The sequence below is a fragment of the Symphodus melops genome, assembly GCF_947650265.1.
Source record: "Symphodus melops genome assembly, chromosome: 8".
Classification (NCBI taxonomy): domain Eukaryota; kingdom Metazoa; phylum Chordata; class Actinopteri; order Labriformes; family Labridae; genus Symphodus; species Symphodus melops.
In genome coordinates this window covers 12,495,984-12,519,214 of record NC_136698.1, presented here as the reverse complement: position 1 = coordinate 12,519,214, position 23,231 = coordinate 12,495,984, and the positions used below count along the sequence as shown (strand labels likewise).

General features: G+C 40.0%; 1 protein-coding gene across 2 annotated transcripts; it reads left to right on the top strand.

The window, feature by feature from the left end:
* Nucleotides 1-6,347: 6,347 nt before the first annotated feature.
* Nucleotides 6,348-23,095, top strand: LOC306828061 (guanine nucleotide-binding protein subunit beta-4). 2 transcript variants are annotated; one of them, XM_079350268.1, is made up of 11 exons: nt 6,348-6,762; nt 13,052-13,242; nt 13,447-13,485; nt 14,136-14,242; nt 14,572-14,586; nt 15,953-16,016; nt 16,512-16,674; nt 17,383-17,449; nt 18,964-19,165; nt 19,447-19,663; nt 20,688-23,095. In XM_079350268.1, the coding sequence occupies exons 2-11, from the start codon at nt 13,186-13,188 to the stop codon at nt 20,792-20,794; spliced, it is 1,038 nt and encodes a 345-aa protein (XP_079206394.1). In that variant the 5' UTR covers nt 6,348-6,762; nt 13,052-13,185; the 3' UTR covers nt 20,795-23,095. The 2 variants fall into 2 exon arrangements, with proteins under 2 accessions (XP_079206394.1, XP_079206395.1); XM_079350269.1 differs by lacking the exon at nt 14,572-14,586 and having other exon boundaries at nt 6,351-6,762.
* Nucleotides 23,096-23,231: the final 136 nt, after the last annotated feature.

The following is a 23,231-nucleotide window of genomic DNA, read 5'->3' as shown; positions in this document are numbered from 1 at the left end:
CTGTAGTGTAAAAAGCATTCATCACAATCTCGTCATCAAATTTTCCAAAAAACCTTTAAAAAGCAGTCCAACATTAATCAAGTACAGCTATTGAGTCTGTTCTTGGATGTTTCTACATTACAGCATTACTATACTGTACTTTGAATATAGACCATCCTTTAGGAGAGGGTCACACTGCTTTTCTTAGACAAAAATTAATAAAACAATCCTTTGTCAGCCCATCTATTGAGAACTTAAAGTTAATATTTTATAGATGTTTCTTTGTGTTACAAGAGCCTTGGCCATTCCAGCTCTCATTTTGACACAGTCATTTTGTATTGTTTGTGTTTAACTTGAATATTAAAAGCCAAAGAGTTACACTAAACAGGAAACAGAAAAGTTAAGCTTTGTATCACAAGCATTTAAAGCTTTTGACATTACACGTCTTTAAAGGTAACACACTGTGCAAAATAGAATTTACCACCCAATCATAAACAGAGTCCATACTCTGTCTTTCACCTTTATTTTCAGAAAATGTGTGCTCCAACAGGCCGTTTGGAGATCATATCTTCATGACATCACAAAGGTGGGTGACACTCGCACAGTTAAGTGTTTGTTCTGCCCTCTGAGTCTGCCTTCTCAACGTAAACGATTGGGCATGAAGTGAGAATGCACAAGCATCCAAGCACTTGTAGAGAGATGTTGAACACATCACCTTCATTTAAAGCTATGGACAGAAACGTGTTCTGAGTAGGGCTAAAATAGAGGGATTTATACAGTAGTCAGATGATTATTTACAAGAAACTTCAGACGTTTAGGGACCTCTAATACTTATTTAAACTTGTTAAAATGAGGATAATATGTGCCCTTTAATGCACATAACATTGACTCTTAGAGACTACAAGTGGTAAAATTACCTCAAAATGTAACCATAAATAGCCTCATACAGATATAAAGGGTTTTTCCCTGATGGTCAGTGTCGGGTGTCTATGTATCATAACAAATAGTAAGATGAGGTAACAGGTAACAAATATTGACAAAAATTGCAAAAAAAAAAAATGTTTACCTAAGTCAGCAAATCTCAAACACAGATTTGGTGTCCAGGTGTAGGCATATCATTTTTAAAGATTCTTGAACATTTTTTCAGAATGCATCGACGAGAGTACTGCTTACAAGATAATTGACCATTGGTAAGGCAGTCATCCATCAAAAACTTTAACAAGACAGGTAAGACAGTCACAAGGGCCTTTTTTTTAAGTCACTTAAGCAATTGCTTTAAATCATTTACATTTTCTGTTGACTCTGTAATAGTGACTCAGCGCACAGTGCAAAGTTGACACAGCAATATGGAGTTCAGCAATTGATTTATTCTCTGAGCCTCCCTTTTTCCTTAACTTTCACCCTAAAAAAGACTCCAGTTCCCCTTTAAGTTAGACAGCCTTATTAAACAAAATACATCTTGATGAATCCTACTCATAAGCGTCTTTGCTTTGAAGATATGTGTGTGACAATAACTGAAGTGTTAATTGCCTCACCGGGAAGATAAAGAACTTAATGTAAATAGGGGATTTTGTGCAAAAGACTGTCACGAAAATATTGGTAAGACAACAAAGCACCAAATATGAATGAAACATTAAAAAAAAAACAGTACTGAAACAATTTTGCCAAAAAGAAATTAGTTTGTTATCCTGAAATTGTTTTGATTATGGGATTGGAGAAATAAACTCTGTCCCTTTAAAAGAAACTCTACTCTGTCTCCTATTCTCCATGCCCCCCATCTTTACCTTCCCACTCTGCTGCTCTCTGCCTTATACTCCAGCTCTGTCTCTATCTCTCCATACGCACTGCTCCTACTCCCAGCAGCATCCACAAACACTCCCATCTGAGAGGAAGAACATAAACAGCAGCGCTCTGTGCCGCTCTCAATCCATGCCTTTGAGGACGTACACAGAATACACCCACTTTGTCTGCTTCTCATCTTCACTGGAAAAAGGTAGAAAAGTTTTTATACTTTTTTCTGACTGAAGGATTTTTGGTGTGTGTGTCTTCTGGATTTATTTATCAGCAACACGGCCACATGGTAAATTTATAACAGTTTATAGCATTTGAATGTTCACGAAAGAACTAATCAGCATAAAGAGAATATCTGAATTGGCACTGCTAATTGTTTTAAGAGAAGCAAAGATTTGTAGCAAAAACTAAACTAAACCACTACTGCAGAATTACCAGAGGAAACAGATTTTTTTGGTTGGTAGTTTGTCAAACTCTTCTAAACTCTGGACTGCTGATTGTATGGGCTTTAAACAAGGGGCTAATTCTGTGGTGTGGTCTTATCTCTTTTTCTGAACCTGTAGTGCAATAACATGCCAAGTCAAAGTAATATGGGCTCACGGTTATACATCAATTTTGGTTTCGTATCATAGTGTTGCAGTGCGAATGGCAGCCATTAAAACAATTGGCTTTAGCACATCAGGGTTGCTCACTTCCCTTAATGGTTTGTCTCCTATATACTGTATGTGACTTGTGTGATTCACTTCTGAGGAAACTCAGCGTGTTACTACAAGCATTGTGTTGCTTTGTTTCTCTCCTGATTTACCGAAGTGTCTGGGATTCCCCTGCACTGAGGCACTCTCACTTCTTCTCTCGGCACATTTCCTCCTCTGCTTTGGGCCCACTCATGCTGCTGTTTATTGACTCCTTCGTGCACATTTTAGACAAATAAAAACTATTTAATAAAGAACAAGCTATGACAGATGTTTGAAATCTGTCAATTTGTACATGCACGTCAAACCGTATTCATAAAAACACGTTTTAAAAAAAATGTATTTAATGTTTTATTACACATTCAAGACCATTGTACCGACATGGGCCTTAAAACTTTATGTTATATTGTCCTTTAGCCTTCCTTAATCCTTCCTTGAGTTTTCAAATCACATGATTTGAAAACATACTGTGACAGAACATTTATTTTTAAAGTATTGCCTGGATATTCTGACACTGATGTTGTCGCTCATGGACACCTGTGTCAGTTCTCTATCACATGTACTTGCTTCTGTGCTGTCGGTCTCCTGATTATCTCCAAAACAGCATGAGAGGTATTATCACAGAAATGATGAGGAGGGCTCTTCATGAAGCAGCCTCTTTGACAGTCACTCCCTGGCCAAAGACAGCACTGAGATTAGACAAGAATGGACATGGGGACGAAGTACATCTGGCAGTTACACATGACCAACAAAGGACCTACTCAGAGGCAAAAGCTGATGTGTTAGTTCTCTGTTATTTAAAAGCAGTGCAGACAACACTAAATTCTGATTTAATCAGAAGAAGAACATCTGAACACAGCGGAACACAAACACCAGCCTTTAGGACAAAAGTGTGGACACATTACATCAAATTTCAATCTAGGGTAAAGACCATACACCTTGTCATTGCATAGATAGTTCATCAGCTGTTGGCATCTTCTTAATTGGACCAAACTGTGCTGGTCAGCGAGTAAAACTCTGGCACTGTCAACATCTATTTTTCTTGACACACAGAGAGGAAGAGAGGGAGGAGGAAGAGCCCAGCAAAGCATGCATATTTTAAGTCACTTTGCGCTCTTCAAGAGGGCCCTTTTTTTTCAATAATCCATTATGCATAGCAGCTCTGGCTCTCCCTGGTATTTCTCCTACCTTCTTGACGTCAGTTGCCATTTGTGATGGTTACCCTGGCAACGGCCAGCCTCCCAGGGAGATGCATGGTGGATAAGACGGCCCTGATAAAGCCTTTTAAGGTTTTTCTGTTGCTACACCTTTTAATTGCCTTTGATATAGTGGAAGCATTACATGGAGGTCGTCAGGGTGCGCCGCCACATGTGGGCAGAAACTAAATTGGAACGTGTAGATAAAAATAGGCTTTGAGGAGCTGCTCCAGATTGATATCACATTATCTCCCCTTGATATGATCACCTACATACCAGGCTCATTTTTTAGCAGTCTTGTGAACTGAATTGGACACGATAGAACACATTTTGGCTTTCTCGCAAATTTGTCTCTCAAATCTTTTGCTGTACAAAACTCAAATTTGTAAAACACTTTTTACAATGTTACAATGTAGTGATGACATTATATGTCAAATATAGATTCAAGGTGCTGTTTATCCCAATACCTCTCCCTAATATTAAGCTGCAATAAGAAGATAATTCGAAAATACATAATGTTGTCAAATTTATAAATGTAGAATATTCTGCTTATGTGCATGGACACGTTTATAGGTTTACGTCCATGTACATCAGCATCAGCATCCATGCACATCAGCAATTTTATAGTTCATTCAAATCTATCATTGCAGCTGAGGCCATCGTCATTCTATTTGCAAAACACAACTTAGCAAACAATAGAATTCAGTCTGCAAATGTTTTTTTCTGGTTCTGTGGTTCGTACACACGAATAAACGGTGATGTGAATGATGGTGAATGATGTTGTTGTGAAGTTAGCTCCTACTTCTCCTTTGCCCTGAAACCACACTCACATTGATTTTCTTTTCAAAGTTACCTGCTTACTGTTACTTTAAACATAATTTGTGTTCATGCAAAAACTGTTTTAATTATAATCAAGACTAAAGTTGAGATACTCTACATGATATTTGTTCTAGGTTCCATGAGGCTATTTATAGCCTCAGCAACATGTGTGTCGTTCTTTTTTTTTTTCAGACACCAGGCTATTGTTGTGCTATTTTTACAGTGTCAACCTGCTCCCTCCCTCTTCTTTGGTTGCTAAGCAATGGGCCTTGGGACCTGATTGGCCGAGGATGTGCTTTTGGACACTATGAATGTGATTTTCAGCATTCATAGTGTGCATTCATGTCTTTTTCCTCTTTGGGCTAAAAGAAGAAGATCTGTCTTCATTGAGTGATTCCTATTTTTTAAAATTCAGACTTTTTAAATTTTATTGTGACAAAGATTTTATTGTCTGCTAAAATATAGGATGTGTTTAGAGTTGGTTTTATGTTGCCTTGCAGTTGGATGACTTGTATCAACGCTGGAGCATGCATTGAATTTTTTGAGCACTGAATATAACATGACAGAACATTTGGGACAAATCAAGATTATGTTATTTCAAATCACAACCGAAACTTGTTAGTATGTCTATCATACTGGTAAATATAATACATAACAGTCAGATGTATGGATTTCAACATAAGCTGTAATTATAGGCTGTCATAGAGGCAAAAATACACTGTTTCTTCATTTTAAGAGTAGCCTAATGGTCCAGTCACATGAGTTTGAGACACACTCGATGCTACGTTAATTTTTTTCGTGTGTTGGTAATATTTTGTCTTTTGGCCCATTATCAGACTGCACCAATTACTATAAACATATCTGTCTTCCTCATAATGTTTTTAGGGGGAAATTGGTTGGACACACCCAAACTACCGTGTGTGTGTGTGTGTGTGTGTGTGTGTGTGTGTGTGTGTGTGTGTGTGTGTGTGTGTGAGATTTCAATTAGACTTAATCTCCCCCCATGCCTCTCCAAAAGGAAACCAAGGGCTGGGCAACTTTCATCTTCCCTCCATTGATTGTGGCTCGTGCAGAGATATGGAAAAGCTTATCCCACTGCTCCCTTTCATTGGTCCCATTAAAAATTCATCCTGTCCTAATGGAGAGAGATCCTTTCAATGAGCCAACTGCAGGCCAACTGTGGTGTGCCGGGGTGGGACTTGGCACAGCTGCCTCCTGGCGAAATCTAAACCTTACAGTTTTACATTTAGGTGCCTTTTGAACTATAATTTGTCTTCCCTGTTTTATGTTTTAGGTACAGGAGTTGCTGTTAATCTTTGAGCTTTATTTTCACAGTTTTCACCTTGTTTAATACAAAATAATGACTTATTCTTATTATATACGTCTGCAATCCATTTATTGATGCACTGATGTGAGTCTACAAAATGTTTGTAAATAACTAAAAAGGTCCTATCTCACAGTTGAGTCAATTATATTTTATAAACAATTTTGGAATGCACTTTTGCAATACCTTCCATAAAAAGAGATAAGTGACGAATAAATATATGGCATTTTGTTTGATAAATGAAATTAAGTAAAGACTATTAATTAGCTTTAATTAATTAATTAATAAGCCTATGATTTCATTAAATAGCAAGTGGCTACATAAGTCTAAGTGTGTCTTTTTTTTCTCTTCATATAATTTCTTAATTGAAGATTCGCTTACATTTAGAATAATGTGTGTGTAGGTGTGAAAATTTGACTTTAAAATCATTGGATAAAGTCCACCAGGCTTACTGCTACTACTACAACATCGTTTATAGGGCTCCTATTTGTTTCCTGGATCCCATTTGGTTCCTTTTTGTTGAGGGGGCTGGCAGACGGTACCATTCTGGCGTTAGGTTTCACGACCCATTTCAGACATTTTCCCAATCCAAAGAAAATGTCATACCACACCGTTTTAAAGCTGAAGTAAAAAAATATTTAGTAAAAAAGAAAAGCTGGTGTTTTATAACCTGGTGTAGTGGTTTAAAAAATACAATTAATTAATACATTCATGTCCGCTTACCCCTCAGCGTGGGCTGTTGCCATGTTCCCACTTTCATGGGTGTGGTGATTAGCTTGCTTGGTGAAAATTTTTTAGTCTAATCCAACCCGTGTTGCACCTCTGGCAGTTTCAACCGATCAAATAGTCTAAAAATTAACACGTCCCCCTCTATTTGATTTCTCTCACAGCTTGGAGCATGGTTTTGGTGTGATAAAATATCGGGTTGGAAAGACGGACAGAGCCTCAAAGCCTGTTTCAGGTAAGGACGTTGAGTCTTCTTCATATTTTGATGGCTTATTAAGGCTATTTCCTGCTTTACTTGCTGCGATGTTATTGTGCTTTATACAATATTTGAGATGTCTAAATGTATGCAAGTACATGGGATGGGTCCAACAGGAGCAATGTGTCTCTTGACACAACTGTTCCCAGGCTTGTTTTATCTTAATGGTGCTTTTTTCCTCTCTAAACTGAACATTCACTGCTCTCCAAACGCGGCCTCCTTACAAAGGCTGTCAAATGAATCTCTGACTAAACAGCAGGCTATTGATAAACAACCTTATACTAAACATATTTATTAACATGTTCAAATTGAATGCATCAGTTTTCTTATTTGCGGTTTTATGACAGCCTGCATATAGCCTCTGTTTCCTCGTCTATTAAATCTATGTCGATTCGTGCAGTGTGTAACAGGATGTATCTCTGCTTAAATCACTTCACAAACACATTCTGCATGTCTGTCTCCACTTATGATCACTTCTATCTTGACTGTCGTTGACAAACAGTACAGTATAGTCGGTTAAAAGTTTAAACTCACGAATGTATGTTATCAATCTGCAGCTTGGGTCTGGTTTGTACGTAAGTTGTTTTAGCTGGAGTTGTCCTCTTATAATTGTCTACTTAATCAAAGATAAAGGAGGAGGTTGGGTGCTTGATTTTAAAAATGGCTGTAGGGTGCAATTCATTTGTATTCAATAGTGATAGATAGATAGATGGATGGATGGATGGATAGATGGATGGATGGATGGATGGATGGATGGATAGACTTACTCAATACAAAGCACTAAGGCATAGTATGCAGTTTAATTCGTACAGCCCTTAAAGCCAAGTAAAGCAGAACTGATTGATCAATTATAAGATGGCATACAAAGTTGGGAAAAATAACCATTATATAATCGTTTCAGTCAGGCATTGAACTACATTGCAGGAAAAACCCTCAAATGTGTGAATCTTTTCAATTGTCTCAGTCTTATAACATTGTTGATTGAACATTTCTATCGGACTTTTGAGCTGTCCAATTAGAGCTCTGTAAATGTTGACTGCCTTCTGCCTATGTAGGTTTATTTTATTTTTATTGTTTTGCAAATGAGCCACTATTGAAAGTTACAGCCCAGATAAGACAACACTGACTGAAATGTCTGTGTTTCCATCTTGAAAAATTAAATAATATATGGACCTGTGGCCTAGATTTATTAATTCTTCAGTACCTGAAAGAAATAATTTATCAACTTTCTTTTGGGATGCGTCTTCTGAGATACAATTCTTCTCTCAATGTTAGGGCTGGGAAGCAAAGAAAGTTGGTCGCTAGAGTTTTGTTTGACATACATTTAGAGCAATAAAGGAGAAACAGCCTTTTGACATGAATCAAAATAAATCTGTAATATGTCCATGTATCATTATGATACTGGTGCAACCATACTAACCCAACCCTTTGTTACTGAATGTGTTAGTCTAAATATCAGCAGTTTTTATAACTCGACCCATTGGGGAAAATGAATCTTGTCTTGAGTCTTTTTTTGTTTTTTTTATTTGCGTATTATTTGATCACAACACCATCCATTCTGTTTTGTGTTGTCTGTTCTGTGTAATATTAAATAAAATAAAATCAGTTGTCTTCTTTTTTTTTTGGACTCATCCAAAACACCGCCATGAAGCTCTGACTTAGTTATTTATGTGATTTGTATTCCACAACAAAAATGTTCTAAGCAGTTCCGTATTCGCAGTTACATAAACATGAGCACATGCTCGATGAACATGTAACAGCCGACGACAAAGAAGAAGCATTTAGCCTCTTACCTGACTGGAATCTCACAAGCTATTTCCTCCACTCGCTGCGTGTTTTGAATAGTTGGTATGTTACCTGAACAAATTCACACCTGGTGGCTCTCCTCTGCTGCATCTACTTTTCCCTTTCACACACATAACTGACCTTGGTGCGTTTCCAGCTTGTTTTCAATATGGTTCCAGCGCAGGCACCAAATGGCTCTTCAAATTGTCTCTGAAATGAAAAAGAAAGCTCAAAATCAGAACACTTTAAAGAATTTAAACCTAAAGAGGGGTACATGGTTTGTTTTTCCTCAGGGGTGTATTCCATACGTTTAAAAGTACGTACGCAATTGGTGAATTCTGTTTTTGTTTTTTTTGTTTTGTTTTTTTATTTATAAAAAGAACAAGTCTTATCCAGAGAAAAAATCCAGCAATGCAGCTTCATATCTGATAATGTACATAAAGCCCATAAAGGCTAGCGTAACATGAAATTAAAAATCTTATTAAAATAATCATATTGCATCCAGCTTTTTTTCCCTAGATAATGATGGAAGTATTCACAGCTTGCTTTGGTGCCAGAACACTTTTAAAATCGAACTCTTTATAATGTTAATTCCTTAACTTACTGTCCGGTCTCATGTTGTTGAGGCCCCTGTGGCTCTCGGTGCAGCTGCACTGCCTCTACCACCTGCTGCTCTGTTCACTATTAGATCATGGTAGAGGCAGATGTGACTGACTTTTAACTGGATGTGACCCGACAGAAAAAGAAGCTCTTATTTGAAGTTAAAGCCGTATCTGGTGAGTCTGATGAGATTCTTTGGTGAATTGAAACACGTCTGCTCCTGGTGTTATGTTCAGTGGACACTTTGTGTATATTTCCTGCTCAACATGAAGTATCACTGAGTCAGCAGGGACACACACTGAAGGGACAGTGTCTCCTCGAGCTATATTAGGTGACAAACACTGACGTCACTACAGAGCAGTATATGGGATCTCTCTTGAGAGTCACTGTGTTTTTGTGAGTTGTTCACTGAAAGTGAAATGTATCTAATATATATATATATATATATATATATATATATATATATATATATATATATCCACCCCTTATCCTGTTCATGGTCACAATGATGCCTATCCCCGCTGTCATTGGGTGAGAGGTAGAGTACACCCTGGACTGGTTGCCAGTCAATCCCAGGGCGGACATACAGAGACAAAAAAAAAAAATAAACACTAAAATTGCACCTTGTGTTTTAGTGTTTCATGTCTGGAATACCTGGAGGGAACACATGCATGTACCGGCCCAACCATGTACAGAAAGTCCCTGTCCAAGAGTGATATGCAGCAAGGAGTTTCTCGCGCTCACCACTGCACCCCCGAGAAGCCGTGTTTCCAATGTGCTGGACATTTTTATAGTCATTGTGAACCACCTGCAGTCACACTTTGATTGTGGATCTGTAAAACTTCAGCCCGAAGCAACGAAAAAAGACTTTAAAACAAATCTGACGTGAGTCCAAAAAGTTTCTTAACTGATAAATGTGTGATTAAACCAGAGCCAGTTGCCACATGTCATGTTGCATCATTTAGAGACTGTCCCAAGACAGGACCGACATAATGTCAAAAACATTCTTTTCATCGTTTGCCTTATTCTGCTCTTCTCCTCTACTCCAGATAAGCCCTGACTTTAAAGTGCATTTTAAGAATACTCTCAACATCACATCTGATGAGCTCACTCAGGAATCCGTTTACAATGTACGGTACAGCAACATGTTCATTCAGGCATTTATGTCTTTATGTGAGAAGACGGTGTAGAAAACAGGAACTCGCCCGCTTGGCGGACTCTAGGACGCAACCTAACCACGAGGCCACTGGCGCCCCTCAAGTATTTTCAACTAAAAACCAGCCATCTGATACTTTTACATGGTTATATCAGGGCACCGACCATGTAAACTACTTCCCCTGCAAGATCAGTAATCGGGGAACTTTCCACCTCTAAAATCAGTTTCTGTTTTAGCGTTAACCTTCCACATCTGTCGGACACTAGCTTTTGCCTTTGTACGTCTTTGTCACAGTTCTGTGCGGCGGGCAGCTGTTTGGTTTCACGTCAAACATGGTGTCTGACGCTCAAAAGCTTGAACACGACTCTGAAGGCATTCGATGGACGTATGACTGCTTGGTTGCTTTGTGCCAATAGGAATACGGCTGTTATTGCTTTATTGGCCGAGACCTCACTCCGGTGGTGCCAAGCAGCACTATCTACTGAAGCTGGTGGCCAAATACTTAACAATAGGCAGCTCCAGTACACAGCACTGTCTTTGTGGCCCCTGATACTCTTCTGTGCTCTTTGCTCTGCTGGCTGCATGGCTCCACTTAAAACGAATGGAGAGAGGACGCGCACACACTCTTACTTCCTTTGGATTTTGACTTGAATTTGTTAAAGGCAAACTTAATCTAGTAGTTTGTGAGTACTGTTTGCCATAGGACCGCTGTCTGTCTTTGCTGTGGTTGATATGTGGTTGATTTGTTCAGCAGTTTTCAAATGAGCCGTTTTGGTTTCGAAATGACTTAACACCTCAAATCCATGTGTGAACAAGACCTCTAATGTAACGCCTAACACTTAACACCTTTGCAAATCACTGCCAGTGCCAAGGCATGCTAGGTCCAATCGCTACGCCTCCCCTTCCGTTCTGCCAGCGTTGCCTTCCATCATACCTGCGTAATCGTCCCCTTTCATCTTTCATGGGCACGGTTGCTACTTTACGTAACGAGCCTCAGGCTGAAGGGGGGAAAAAAATTGACTGAAATATTAAACCGAGAGTAGAAGGTCATATCGGGTGTTTTGTCTTAAGCTGCCCTCTCTGTGATGTGGCAGATTTCAGAGGCATACAGTATAATGGATCCACGGGGAGTCATAGGGCAGCACCACATCACAGGTGGGCTGACGCTGCGTGCCTTCCTTCAGAGGGGTTGCGTCAGCCGCAGGAGAAAGTGATGTCACTGGTGGGGAAGCTGAAAGCATTGTGCATGATGCACAGTGGCTGACGTCTCGTTAGTGCAAAAGACCTCTTCGGCTGAGACGAGCGTCGACAATGGGCAGCTTAAGATATCCTCTCTTGTGTTGGAAAAGCAAAAGAACGATCACCAAAGTGACCGAGGACGTAAAAGAGGAGTGTCCTCACATTTGCAGTATTTTTAAAGGGAGTCTAAGCAGCATTTGTGAAATGATTGGGGGGGGGGGGGTATTTTGTTTCAAGTCCATAACTTGGTCTTATTGGTTTGAATGCTTCTGCAAAAATGAAGCTGAAGCTGACGTGATTTCCTGTGCAGAGGAAGGGCTGTACATGGTCTAATTGTTGAATTATAGAATATGGAACTGAAAATGTAATCTCTGTGGGCTAGATTTCAGCAGCAGAGTGTAAAAAAAAAAAAAAAAAAAAAATCCTTTTAAATGAGGTTGGGGGTTGTGGGGCGCGGTCCAAACATTTCTGAGGAGTGTCTAAGTGCTTTGTGACCCACATTCAGGCTCCCCAAGGTAAAGGAAGCAGCAGCCTGCATATATGCATACACACACAAACACATACATTTATGGATTAACAAGAGCTAGTAAATGAACAGATTAGTGTTGCTGGAAAAATACGATGACACTCAGCTGTAAACCCCCCCCCCCCGACACATTACCACCTTTTATACAGATACTTTATGCATTTTAATTAGATCAGTTTTCTTCATGTGCAACTAAAGCTGTGTAGGTCAGTGTGTGCGTGCTGCTCAGTACTCTGCTTTCAGCTCCGGCCTGCCATGGCCGTCTGCGTGAGCTGCTACAACTTTTACTGTCACCCCCAGTAGGCATTGTGCGGCGTGCCAAACATTTGTTTACGCTCGTGTTGAGAAGCAGAACGAGAGCCACGGCCGCCAAACGTCCACGGCTTGTTGACGAAGCAGACGCGAAATATGACGTTGTTTTTGCTTACGTTGTTGCCGACAGTCAGGGTCATCCCACGGACACCGTGAGAAGTATTGTTGACTATTTGAGAAGGACTGATTTCACACACAGCGGTACGTGTGTGTTCATGCTTTTCCTTTCCTATCTGCATGTCATGATAAAGCCATCAAGAGTACAACACACACACACACACACACACACACACACACACACACACACACACACACACACACACACACACACACACACACACACACACACACACACACACACACGTTTTGAATCTTCGGGGCAGGCAGAGTAAGCAGCGCGATGCAACAACACAAAAGGCTGATTGAGTCAAAAAGGTCAGAGCCTCGCTCAGATGGCCTTTTGAACCAGACCGGGGGTGTTTGAAGAGCTACGCCACCCTCTGAGCCCCCCCCCCCCCCCCCCCACCCTTTGCAGCACCGTCCTTTAGTCTGAACCCACAGGATACGTGTGTTTGTCTGATGGAAGTTCCCATCCTTCACTATCCGTCTGCCTGGTGAACTCATAGTATTTCTGTCTCTCTGTCTTGCAGGTGTCAGCTGGTAAAGCTTGTGCGTGCGTGAGAGAGTGTGTGGGTGTGTGTGAGTGCGCTCGCAGGCGCGTGTGTTTTCCCGGCCCCGTCAGTATTTGGAGCAGAACGTGGCCTGAAAACATCACAGAGGGACAATGAGCGAACTAGAACAGTTGCGGCAGGAAGCCGAGCAACTACGCAATCAGATCCGGGTAGAGTACAAATTTACACGTTTGTTTAGTTGTTTTGTGGGAACTTGGTGTTAAGCACATGCTTTTATCCCATATCATATGTAAGATAAACATTATTTGAGATTGTGCTAATGTTTTATTATCTGTGTGTTTGAAGACATATTTCTATGCAGTTTAATAATTAATTAAAATATGTTAGTGCTAAGGTCTTTTTTGTTGTTGCAGGATGCCAGGAAAGCCTGCAGTGACTCAACTTTGTCACAGGTATGATCAAATGTTTCAATAATAAGTGATGTATTGCAAACAGCATATTCACCTGAATCACCTGCAGTTGGAACTATTTTCATTATACTGTAAAAAGAGCAAGAGAAAGCTCGAAGGTTCTTAACTTTACTCTCTTCAGTGTAGGCTGAAGTATCAAAACAGACGCCAGTAAACCTAACCAGTGTGCTGTCAGACTGACAGTATGGACACACGTTAGGTGTCACTTCATTCACATCTCACAGGCAGTATTCACAAACATAACATCATTGTTCTTTATTCGGTGATGTTGTTCTGTTTTTGCTGCATCAGCTTAGATTGAACTGTTCATGGTGTGTGTGTGTGTGTGTGTGTGTGTGTGTGTGTGTGTGTGTGTGTGTGTGTGTGTGTGTGTGTGTGTGTGTGTGTGTGTGTGTGTGTGTGTGTGTGTGTGTGTGTGTGTGTGTGTGTGTGTGTGTGTGTGTGTGTGTGTGTGTGTGTGTGTGTGTGTGTGTGTGTGTGTGTGTGTGTGTGTGTGTGTGTGTGTGTGTGTGTGTGTGTGTGTGTGTGTGTGTGTGTGTGTGTGTGTGTGTGTGTGTGTGTGTGTGTGTGTGTGTGTGTGTGTATTTGGGCCTGGAGTGTGGCTGCTGACATTTCTTCCTGTGTTTTGGCAGATCACAGCTGGTCTGGACTCAGTGGGCCGGATACAGATGCGGACGCGGCGCACTCTCAGGGGCCACCTGGCCAAGATCTATGCAATGCACTGGGGGAGCGACTCCAGGTAGTGTTCTCACTCTACACACCGGACAGGATACAAACCTTATTATTCAACGTGATCAACTTTTGTATATTTACTATAGTAGACCAAGGGTTCATAGTCTGTGTATTTTGTGTTGCAGCCAAACATGGACACACATTCAGCCAAACAAAGTGATATTTTAAATATAACCATCAGTATTGTAGTGGCTTTATTTGTATGAAAACTGACCAAACTTCTTAAACCCTAACATTGGTAATAATATTTAAAATCTTATTTATTTGTGTTAAATATGTCTGTGTCACTCTTTTTCTTTGTCCATCTGTCTCCTAATGCAATGCACTTGGGGGCAGTGACGGCAGTCCCAGGTGTGGGACTATACTACTATCTGTACCACTACTATTACTTACCCCTACTACTGCTCCTACTTCTAAAATCCTACTAATATAACTAATACCACCATAACTGTCACTCCTGCTACCTTCACAACTACTGTACATCAGACTGTGTGTTCCCACTGTGATGCAGCCTCACTGTAACGATGTTCACCGGGCACAAAGACGGTGCCACCACAGCTTACTTAATGATTCCTTAAAGAAGCAGTTTGTAAGATCGAAATCTTCTGATGTGTTATTTTTGAAGATTCAGAATGAATCAGAAGGGTCATTTCCTGTGTTTCCCAAACGGACGAGGAATGCTCTTGACTTGCACACTTTGAATTTCTCCATTAAACTTAAAAACTGCTTTTTTAATCGTTCGCTATGATTTGGAGCACCGAGAAAGATCAGTCCACACGGGATGATGCTGGGATAATAGTATGCATGAAGTGCACTCATCTATATCCACAGGAAATGAAAGTAGTTCTTTTGTTTTAGCGTTACAGAGCTTTTTAAAAACGTAGAACAGTGTTCTCTTTTTTCTCTCTCAGTTAAAACCTGCGTTACTGTCTGACAATGCTAAATTACAAAGAAACACTGGTATTTCCTTTTAAGCTGTAATGGGCTACTTTCTCCTGGTTATTCAGTTTAAATTGTGTGTGTGTTTGTGTTGATGTGAATGCATGCATGTGTGTATCTAGCACCCTCGGACTGACCCAGCTTGACGCCAGTGTTTATTTTGTATAGCAACTGACATTTGAGCATGATTGCTCTCCTCTTGATTGTAGCATAGCACCGTCAAACAACATCCTGTTCCTGGTGAGAAGAAAACACCCAGTTAGGGTGGGGGAAGGGGTTCCAGCTGTTTCTGCATCTGCACCACCTCTGAGCTCTTCCTCTATTCAGACTGTTTTTTTTTTGTTTTTTTTGGTTTTGTTTTTTTAAACTTCCTTTCTCTATCGTCTCTTTCTGCTCTCCCTTCTTGCCCCACTTCGGCTTCTCTCTGGTGCTCTCCCAATCCCTCAGGCTTCCACCACCCATCCGACAGTAGAGACTTTTACATAACTGTGTAATAAATATTAGATGAAGCAGACATTAAAAGTGGCTTCCTTGAATATGGAGACTTCCACCAGGAAGGGGAGGATGAGTAAAGATGAATGGAAAGAGGAGAGAAGAGTAGGGAGCTCCTGCTGAATGCTTCTTGTTTGAGGGCCTTATACTGATTCAGCCAGTGCAGCAGAGGTGGCTGTCTCTTACTGCATTTAGTTGATTGAGATGCATGAAACTTTTATAAAGTGGGTTCTTCTTTTTTTTGTGATCTTAGTTTCATGCTGTTGTTTGTTTTGTTTTTTTTCAGGTTACTTGTCAGTGCCTCACAAGATGGAAAGCTTATTATCTGGGACAGCTACACAACAAATAAGGTGAGCTTCACTTTGAGTAGACATTTTCTGCCCTCAGCTATGTGCTGCTCCTTTCAGATTTACCTGAGGCTCCTGTACCGGCTGTGTTTTTATAAACAGCCTGGAGCTTATTTACAAATGATGAAATTAATGTAGTTGGTTAGTAGCAATATAACTTAATTTCAGTATAGTTTCTATATTCAAATAAATGGGGATACTACTGATATGAACGCCAGGAGAAGAACTACCTGATTTTGTACTGGCTTCTTGCACTTCATGTTGGTTTTTGCATCATTTCTATCATGATGCAATTATGTTACCATGTTGGTTGAGCCACATCTTTTGAAACCCACACAAAACATCCTTTAATGAGAGGTGGCTGAATGTTGTGAAATGACATATTTTCTACAGAAACGTGTTAATTGACCTCCATACAACTGAGCTGTATTAACTTCTCAGCATCACTTTCTTATTAGATTTAATTAAGGAATGACTTTTGACTCTCCTCATCCCCAGATGCATGCCATCCCTCTGCGCTCATCCTGGGTAATGACGTGCGCATACGCCCCCTCTGGGAACTATGTGGCCTGCGGAGGACTGGACAATATCTGCTCTATATACAGTCTAAAGACCCGTGAGGGCAACGTGCGGGTCACCCGGGAGCTTCCCGGACACACAGGTCGGCCTACTAACTAACTACTAACTATTTGAACAAAGAAATGAACTAAGCATCTTGTTGCCCTTTTGATACATTAACCCTGAGCATGTTGTTTTATATTTCAATAACTTTGCCGGTCGTGTTTTTTTTAAACTTATGACTTTAGCTATCATATGAAAACTGGGCTAAAACTGTGTTGACAGTAAATTTCAATAAGTTTTATTTGTTTGCCAAAGAGAGAGAGAGAGAGAGAGAGGGGGTACTTGTTGTGATGGTCAGAATTTGCCTTCACAGTTTCCTTTTCGGTATTGTAGATTGAGGGACAAAAAAAGAACAAGACAGGAGGTTGATGAACAGGACATTTAGCAAAGGTATTGTGGCAAGGAAAAAGGTAGTTCAGGAAGTAGAAACCTCGAGTAGAACCAGCCATCATCCAACTAGGTTGGGTTTGGAAAGTGAGACAGGAAGAGAGAGACAGAACAACAATGAGTTACATAGATTCATTGCTACAATGCCTGTAAAAGGCCGTCTAATATTAACATTAGTAACTGTAATGATAAAGAAACGGAGGGACTGACAGCATTACGAAACGGGAAAGGATTGACACACTTGTTGGCAGTAAGTGACCATGTGAGCAGTTTAAGAGTTAAAGCGCCATTCATAGGCTCACTGATCAAGCAGGGCACAGCTCTCCTTATATAAAGTTGTTGAACCTCTCTTTCACTGCAGGTTACTTATCCTGCTGTCGTTTCCTTGATGACAACCAGATACTGACCAGTTCCGGAGACACCACCTGGTGAGCAAACACTCTCTGCTCCTCCCTGAATTTGTTTTGATTTTGTTTCTTTGCCACACTTGGCAGCAAGGGCAAGCTCCATTATGGTAGCGGTAGGTTACCATGACACATGAGGAAGCTACCTGAAGCTTCCATTGAACAGCTGGTACTTCCAAAGGTCTACCATAGCTGCCAGAGTGGTTCTGACGCTGCACATGCAGTAGATACCAGGAGCTGAACTGTAGGAAGCGAAACTACCTCGAGTTTTTCTAGCTACCATGACTGTTTTTAGTTTGATTATTCATTGAATGAATGTTTTACTGTCCCCCTGTTTACGTGTTTTGTGTTAATGTTGCGTTTGTTTGCCACAGAACATCCAGTAGCTACTGGAACCTTACACTGTAGTTCTGGTAGCTGCCACAGCTATGGAGACTTTCTACAACAGCTCTGGTAGTTACCAAACTATAGTTAGTTTGATATTTAGTCCTTCTTTTATTTTTGAATGTTTATTGTATTTCCTTTTGGTAATTTTTTTTTGTTTGTGACCCGGGAACAATGAAGCTATTATTATGATAGAGCAGGACACCAGGCAGCTACTGAACGCTACCACAGCAGTTCTGGAAAAAGAGACGCTACAACAGGATGTTTTCTAATTTGTTACTAGGATGAAACGAAAGACTCCTTAAGGAAGACAGTCACAAATAAAACCACACTTTGATAATATTGTTGAAAGTTTTGATGTTGTGGTAGCCATTAATCTATTGAACAATGAGTAAAAGCCAGTAATTCACAGTTGGATTACATGGAAGCGTGTAATGAGTTGAGTTTTAAAACTCTGTAAGTCAGAGGTCGTGGCTTAAGTATCTGAATCAATTATCTCTCCACAGTAATCACATTTTTCAATTAAAATAAATCCCAAACTGGTATGAATATAACTGTCCAACAACAAAAAACAGCAACAATAATATGTAAAGGATCTGCTTATTAAGAGGATAAAATTAAAAGTTGAATATATTGTTTTTCTGCCGACTGACTTTAGAGGTTTAGGTTTGCAATAGAGGTCAAATGTGTTGATTTAAAAATGACTAAATAATTATCAAACTAAAATCAGGTCCACAGGTCCCATTATCTTCTGAATGTACCAGAATCACTGCGGCAGGTCTTTGTAGCTTCTAGGCAGATGTGCCACGGCAAGCTACCACCGTCGAGCTGACCCTCCCACACAATTGGACAGGGGATCCTACTTGAAATGAAATAAAAATGTCAATCGTTTCTCTTCGATATCCATCTTTTTTCACTTTCTGGTTCCTGCTGTAGAAACCTTCAGTTACGATTCGTACACAAAATGTAGTTCTTTATTGTTAAACATAACGGTACTTGTGCACTGTTTAATAATTACAATAACTTTGTTGTGTGCACGTTAGTCTGTCTATATTAATAGCCTGAAGTGAGACTTAACTTTCTTCACTCACAGACTTCACATGGTGTATACTCAGCGGACATTTTCTTACTTACACCTCTCATCTTTCATTTAGTGCATTGTGGGACATCGAGACAGGCCAGCAGGCCACGAGCTTCACGGGCCACACAGGGGATGTCATGAGTTTGTCTCTAAGCCCAGATTTCAAGACCTTTGTGTCTGGAGCCTGTGACGCCACATCCAAGCTGTGGGATATCCGTGATGGCATGTGCAGGCAATCTTTCACTGGCCACGTGTCCGACATCAATGCCGTCACCGTGAGTACCTTCCTTCCATCCTTCCCTAGGATAGATTTACATTGCTAAGTTATGTTTTTGTTTCAGACATCTACAGTATATTGGTGGTAATCATGTATTAATCATAGCAAAGGTCACTATTTGACGTGTGTACACTTGTATGTGCCCTGAATGCTTTCTAGGTCTCTTGTGAAAAAACAAGAAGAATCTGTCGCCGCCCCAATGAGCTAAAAAACCATAATGAAAATTAAACTCTTCCTATTTTACAGCTGGTTCATTTTTATGTTTTTTCTGCCTCATAGTTTTTCCCCAATGGAAATGCCTTCGGCACAGGCTCAGACGATGCCACCTGCAGGCTGTTTGACCTGCGTGCTGACCAGGAGCTGATGATGTACAGCCACGACAACATCATCTGCGGCATCACCTCTGTCGCTTTCTCCAAGAGCGGCCGACTGCTTCTGGCCGGCTACGATGACTTCAACTGCAACGTCTGGGACACTCTGAAAGGCGAGCGGGCAGGTAAGAGACTATGCTTTATTCTTTTGTTGTTGTTTTTTTTTTATTATCATTAATAGGGGTATCCCTGTTAAAGGAAATACTTCCACTTTTGTAAATACCTATTATGTCTCTGGATAGATGGCAAAAAATTCAACAGCCAAGTATAATTTTTTCTACATCTGTTCATTGATTTCATTGATCCTTGTTTCTACAGGACCAATATAGAACTTTAAACCAGACAGAATAAGTCCCAAGCTGCAATATACTGAGAAATAATGCTTTTAAGCCCTGTTTCCACCATGTGGTCCGGTATGGATCAGTACAGTTTGTTTCTTTAAAGCCTGATCCCGTTTGCATTTCCACAGCCAATACGTGCCATATTGGGTAGGCGGCGTGTAAGCCGGATGCCAATAGCTGCATCAGCTACGTAATAGCGTAACATTATAGCAGCGTGACACAATGTATCCTGCTAATAAATTCAACAAAGAAGAAAAACGAAACACGGTAACCAAAGGCCAACATCCAGCAATTCATCTACTTTTTCATTTCAGTGCTTCCCCTATGTGCATTTAGCTGGATCTGCCCGGCGCGATGCACCGCTCCTAAAATATGACTGCCACTGCTTATTTTTTATTTTATTTTTTCATGAGCGGAGAAAGAAAAGTAAATAAAAACAGAGGGAGAAGAGGAAAAGACAGCACAGAGTTCCTGCTTATCTCTTTAAACTAACATTAACATTATATGGCACCCCAACAGAAAGGTTCCAAAAAGTAGGACAGTGTGGGTCGGTAATTTAGGGATCCCCTGGCTGAGGGAAGAAGACTAAACTCTGCATACAGAGGGTGATCTAGGCTCTGCAGTAAAGAAGTCGCCTTTCTCTAATAGTTCCACCCCAAAAGAGATTTATCAATAAAACTTGAAAGCATGTTGACTTTATAATTAGTATCTGAGTCACTCATATTTTTCTAGAGTTTGGCTACTTTGGCATGAGGCTGTATTTTTACCAAGTAAACATTTGGCTCTGTTTGATTTCTTTAACTTGCAGGTGTGTTAGCGGGCCATGACAACAGAGTGAGCTGCTTAGGTGTGACGGAGGACGGCATGGCTGTGGCCACTGGCTCCTGGGACAGTTTCCTCCGGATTTGGAATTAACACAAATCTCTTCCCTGTTGTACTCAATCACTGCCCACCAACTTCCCTTCCCACAACTCACCCCACATATCCCAACTCATCGGCTGGGCTGGACCTGTGGGGTGCACACTGTGTCAGCCGAAATCATCCTTACTCACCCCGACCAGCCCACTTGTGAGAACGTACCAACTCTTTCTACCTTTCCAAGTGATGTTTTTTCACCCAGCTATTACAAAGAAACAACAAATAAGAGCCTTTAAGTAGTTCCCAGTTAAAAACAAAAGCCTAAGTTATAAAGAAACAAAGGAAAATTAGAAAATTTTGCCTGTATGCAAATTTTCAGAAAAGCAACAAAAAAAGTCTGTTACTATGAGAAACAACAAGCAGGATGACAATTGATGTGTAATATGTAAATGTATATAAAATACAGTATATATATGTATAGCATTATGTGTGTATATATGCATCATATATGCATATATAATGTGTATGTATATATTTTTGTAGTTAATTTCGCACCCTTGAGTTTTAATTTTATTTTAGGGGTTTTCTGTTTCTTTTAAATGTAGAGCAGTTCTTAAAAAGACAGAAACTTGTCTTTGATTCTGTGTTAGTACCAGACTGTCACTTAGACAATTGAAACATTGCAATGTATCAACTTTTAAGGTAAAGACGACTGTAATTTCCCAACATAGATATCTGGTACTTCTGATTTAGTTTAGCTCGCTCATTCATCAACAAATGATGCTTTTATAGGTAGAAAATACAATCTGCAGGAATATCATTTGGCCCCGTTAAACTCACATTCCGTGGATGTGTGTGTGTGTGTCTGTGTGTGTGTCTGTGTGTGTCTACATGTTACAGGCATATATGGGGGGCATTACCCTATTATCCTGTCTGCAAATGATGCGTTTATGTGAATGTTTTTACACATAAACGTATAACGCATCTTTCTTTTTTTTTTTAATTCTTAAATCTGAATATCTGAAAACCATGTTCATTCCATGCTAGTGAACAGGTTTGTTCTATGAATGATATAGAAATATTGGCACCGAAAACAGGGGTTTTACCATTATGACATCCCAGCCTCCTGAGGTCCAAACAATTTTATGATTTTCCTTAAAGCTGAGACTCGTGTTGCCCATACAAATAACAACCATGGAGCAAAGTTCATCGCAGAGAAGCTCAGCACATTCTCTTCCAGCAGAGGCTGTTTTTATACCTGTGAGTCTGTAATGGTGTTGAGGCCTGTAAGGAGGACAAAATGTTAAAGGTGTCTGTTATTATGTGAAGATACTAAAGCATCACAAGTGGCAGTGACTCGGACAGCGACCTATGGACTAGAGAAATGACAAATAGAGAGAAAAATGTTTGTCAGAACTCGGCATGTCTTTTTTTATTGTCTTAATGAAGGATCAAAGATCCATTATAATTGTCAGCAAGGTGTGAACTGCGACTCTGCACTGAACGGAGTTAGCCACTCTTGTTAGCCACTCCATTATCACACTAGTGTCACCACAAGCCTGTTTAAAAAAAAAAAAAAAGATTCTAAAGGTGTAACACTTTGAGCATTGATTTCTCCTCACCAAAAACGTGTTATAAACTGTTAAATATTGCTTGTGAAGAAAGTACACTTGGTAGAAAGAAATGTACGCATGGTAGAGAGCTAGAAAGGCACTCCCAAACTGTAGTACAAATGTAAACCATTGAGCACATGTGATTTATTTACCCATAGACGAAAGTGGTGTCTCTGATTTGAATATTCTGTCATCATGCATCTTCCATTACTTTAGCTCAACTAAGGCTTAATTTTTAATGACTTATACACGTGATGTACGTGAGTTGGACCTACCCATTGGCTGTCTCTGGTGCCTATCTGTAAATATGAAAGTTTAACCCACATGGGCTAGATAAAAGAGAGTGAGTGCTCCTGTGAAATGTGGCACTATTGTCTTCATTCTGCCTTACGATAGCATTCATATTAGAGGGTAATACAAGCATCAACTAAATGTTTCCCCTCTCCTTTTTACACACTGATCAATAATGATTGCTTATAATTTTTTATTTTCCAATAGAGGCACATTCTGACCTTAGAGAACACTAAAAAACATGCATACAGAAAACCACCACAACCACATGCAGCTTTAAACCTTTAAACTGCGTCTTAAAGTGTTCTACATCACTTTTATACTCTTCTGCTTTCTACTACTACCGTGCCGTTTGTAGTATTTATTTAGGTTTAATTGTAATGAATGAAACCCTTATTTGGTTTATTGACTTCTCCTGTTCCCAATGTTTTAGCTGCTTTTACCAGGCTTTGCATTTATGAGTCTATAATGAGAGAATGTTGAAAATGCTTAGTTTGAAGCCTGAGAATAACTTTGAAATGTGTAGGATGAGATATGTATTGCATATCAATGTTGAGGTGTGTGTGTGGGGAGGGGAAGGGAAGGGGGCT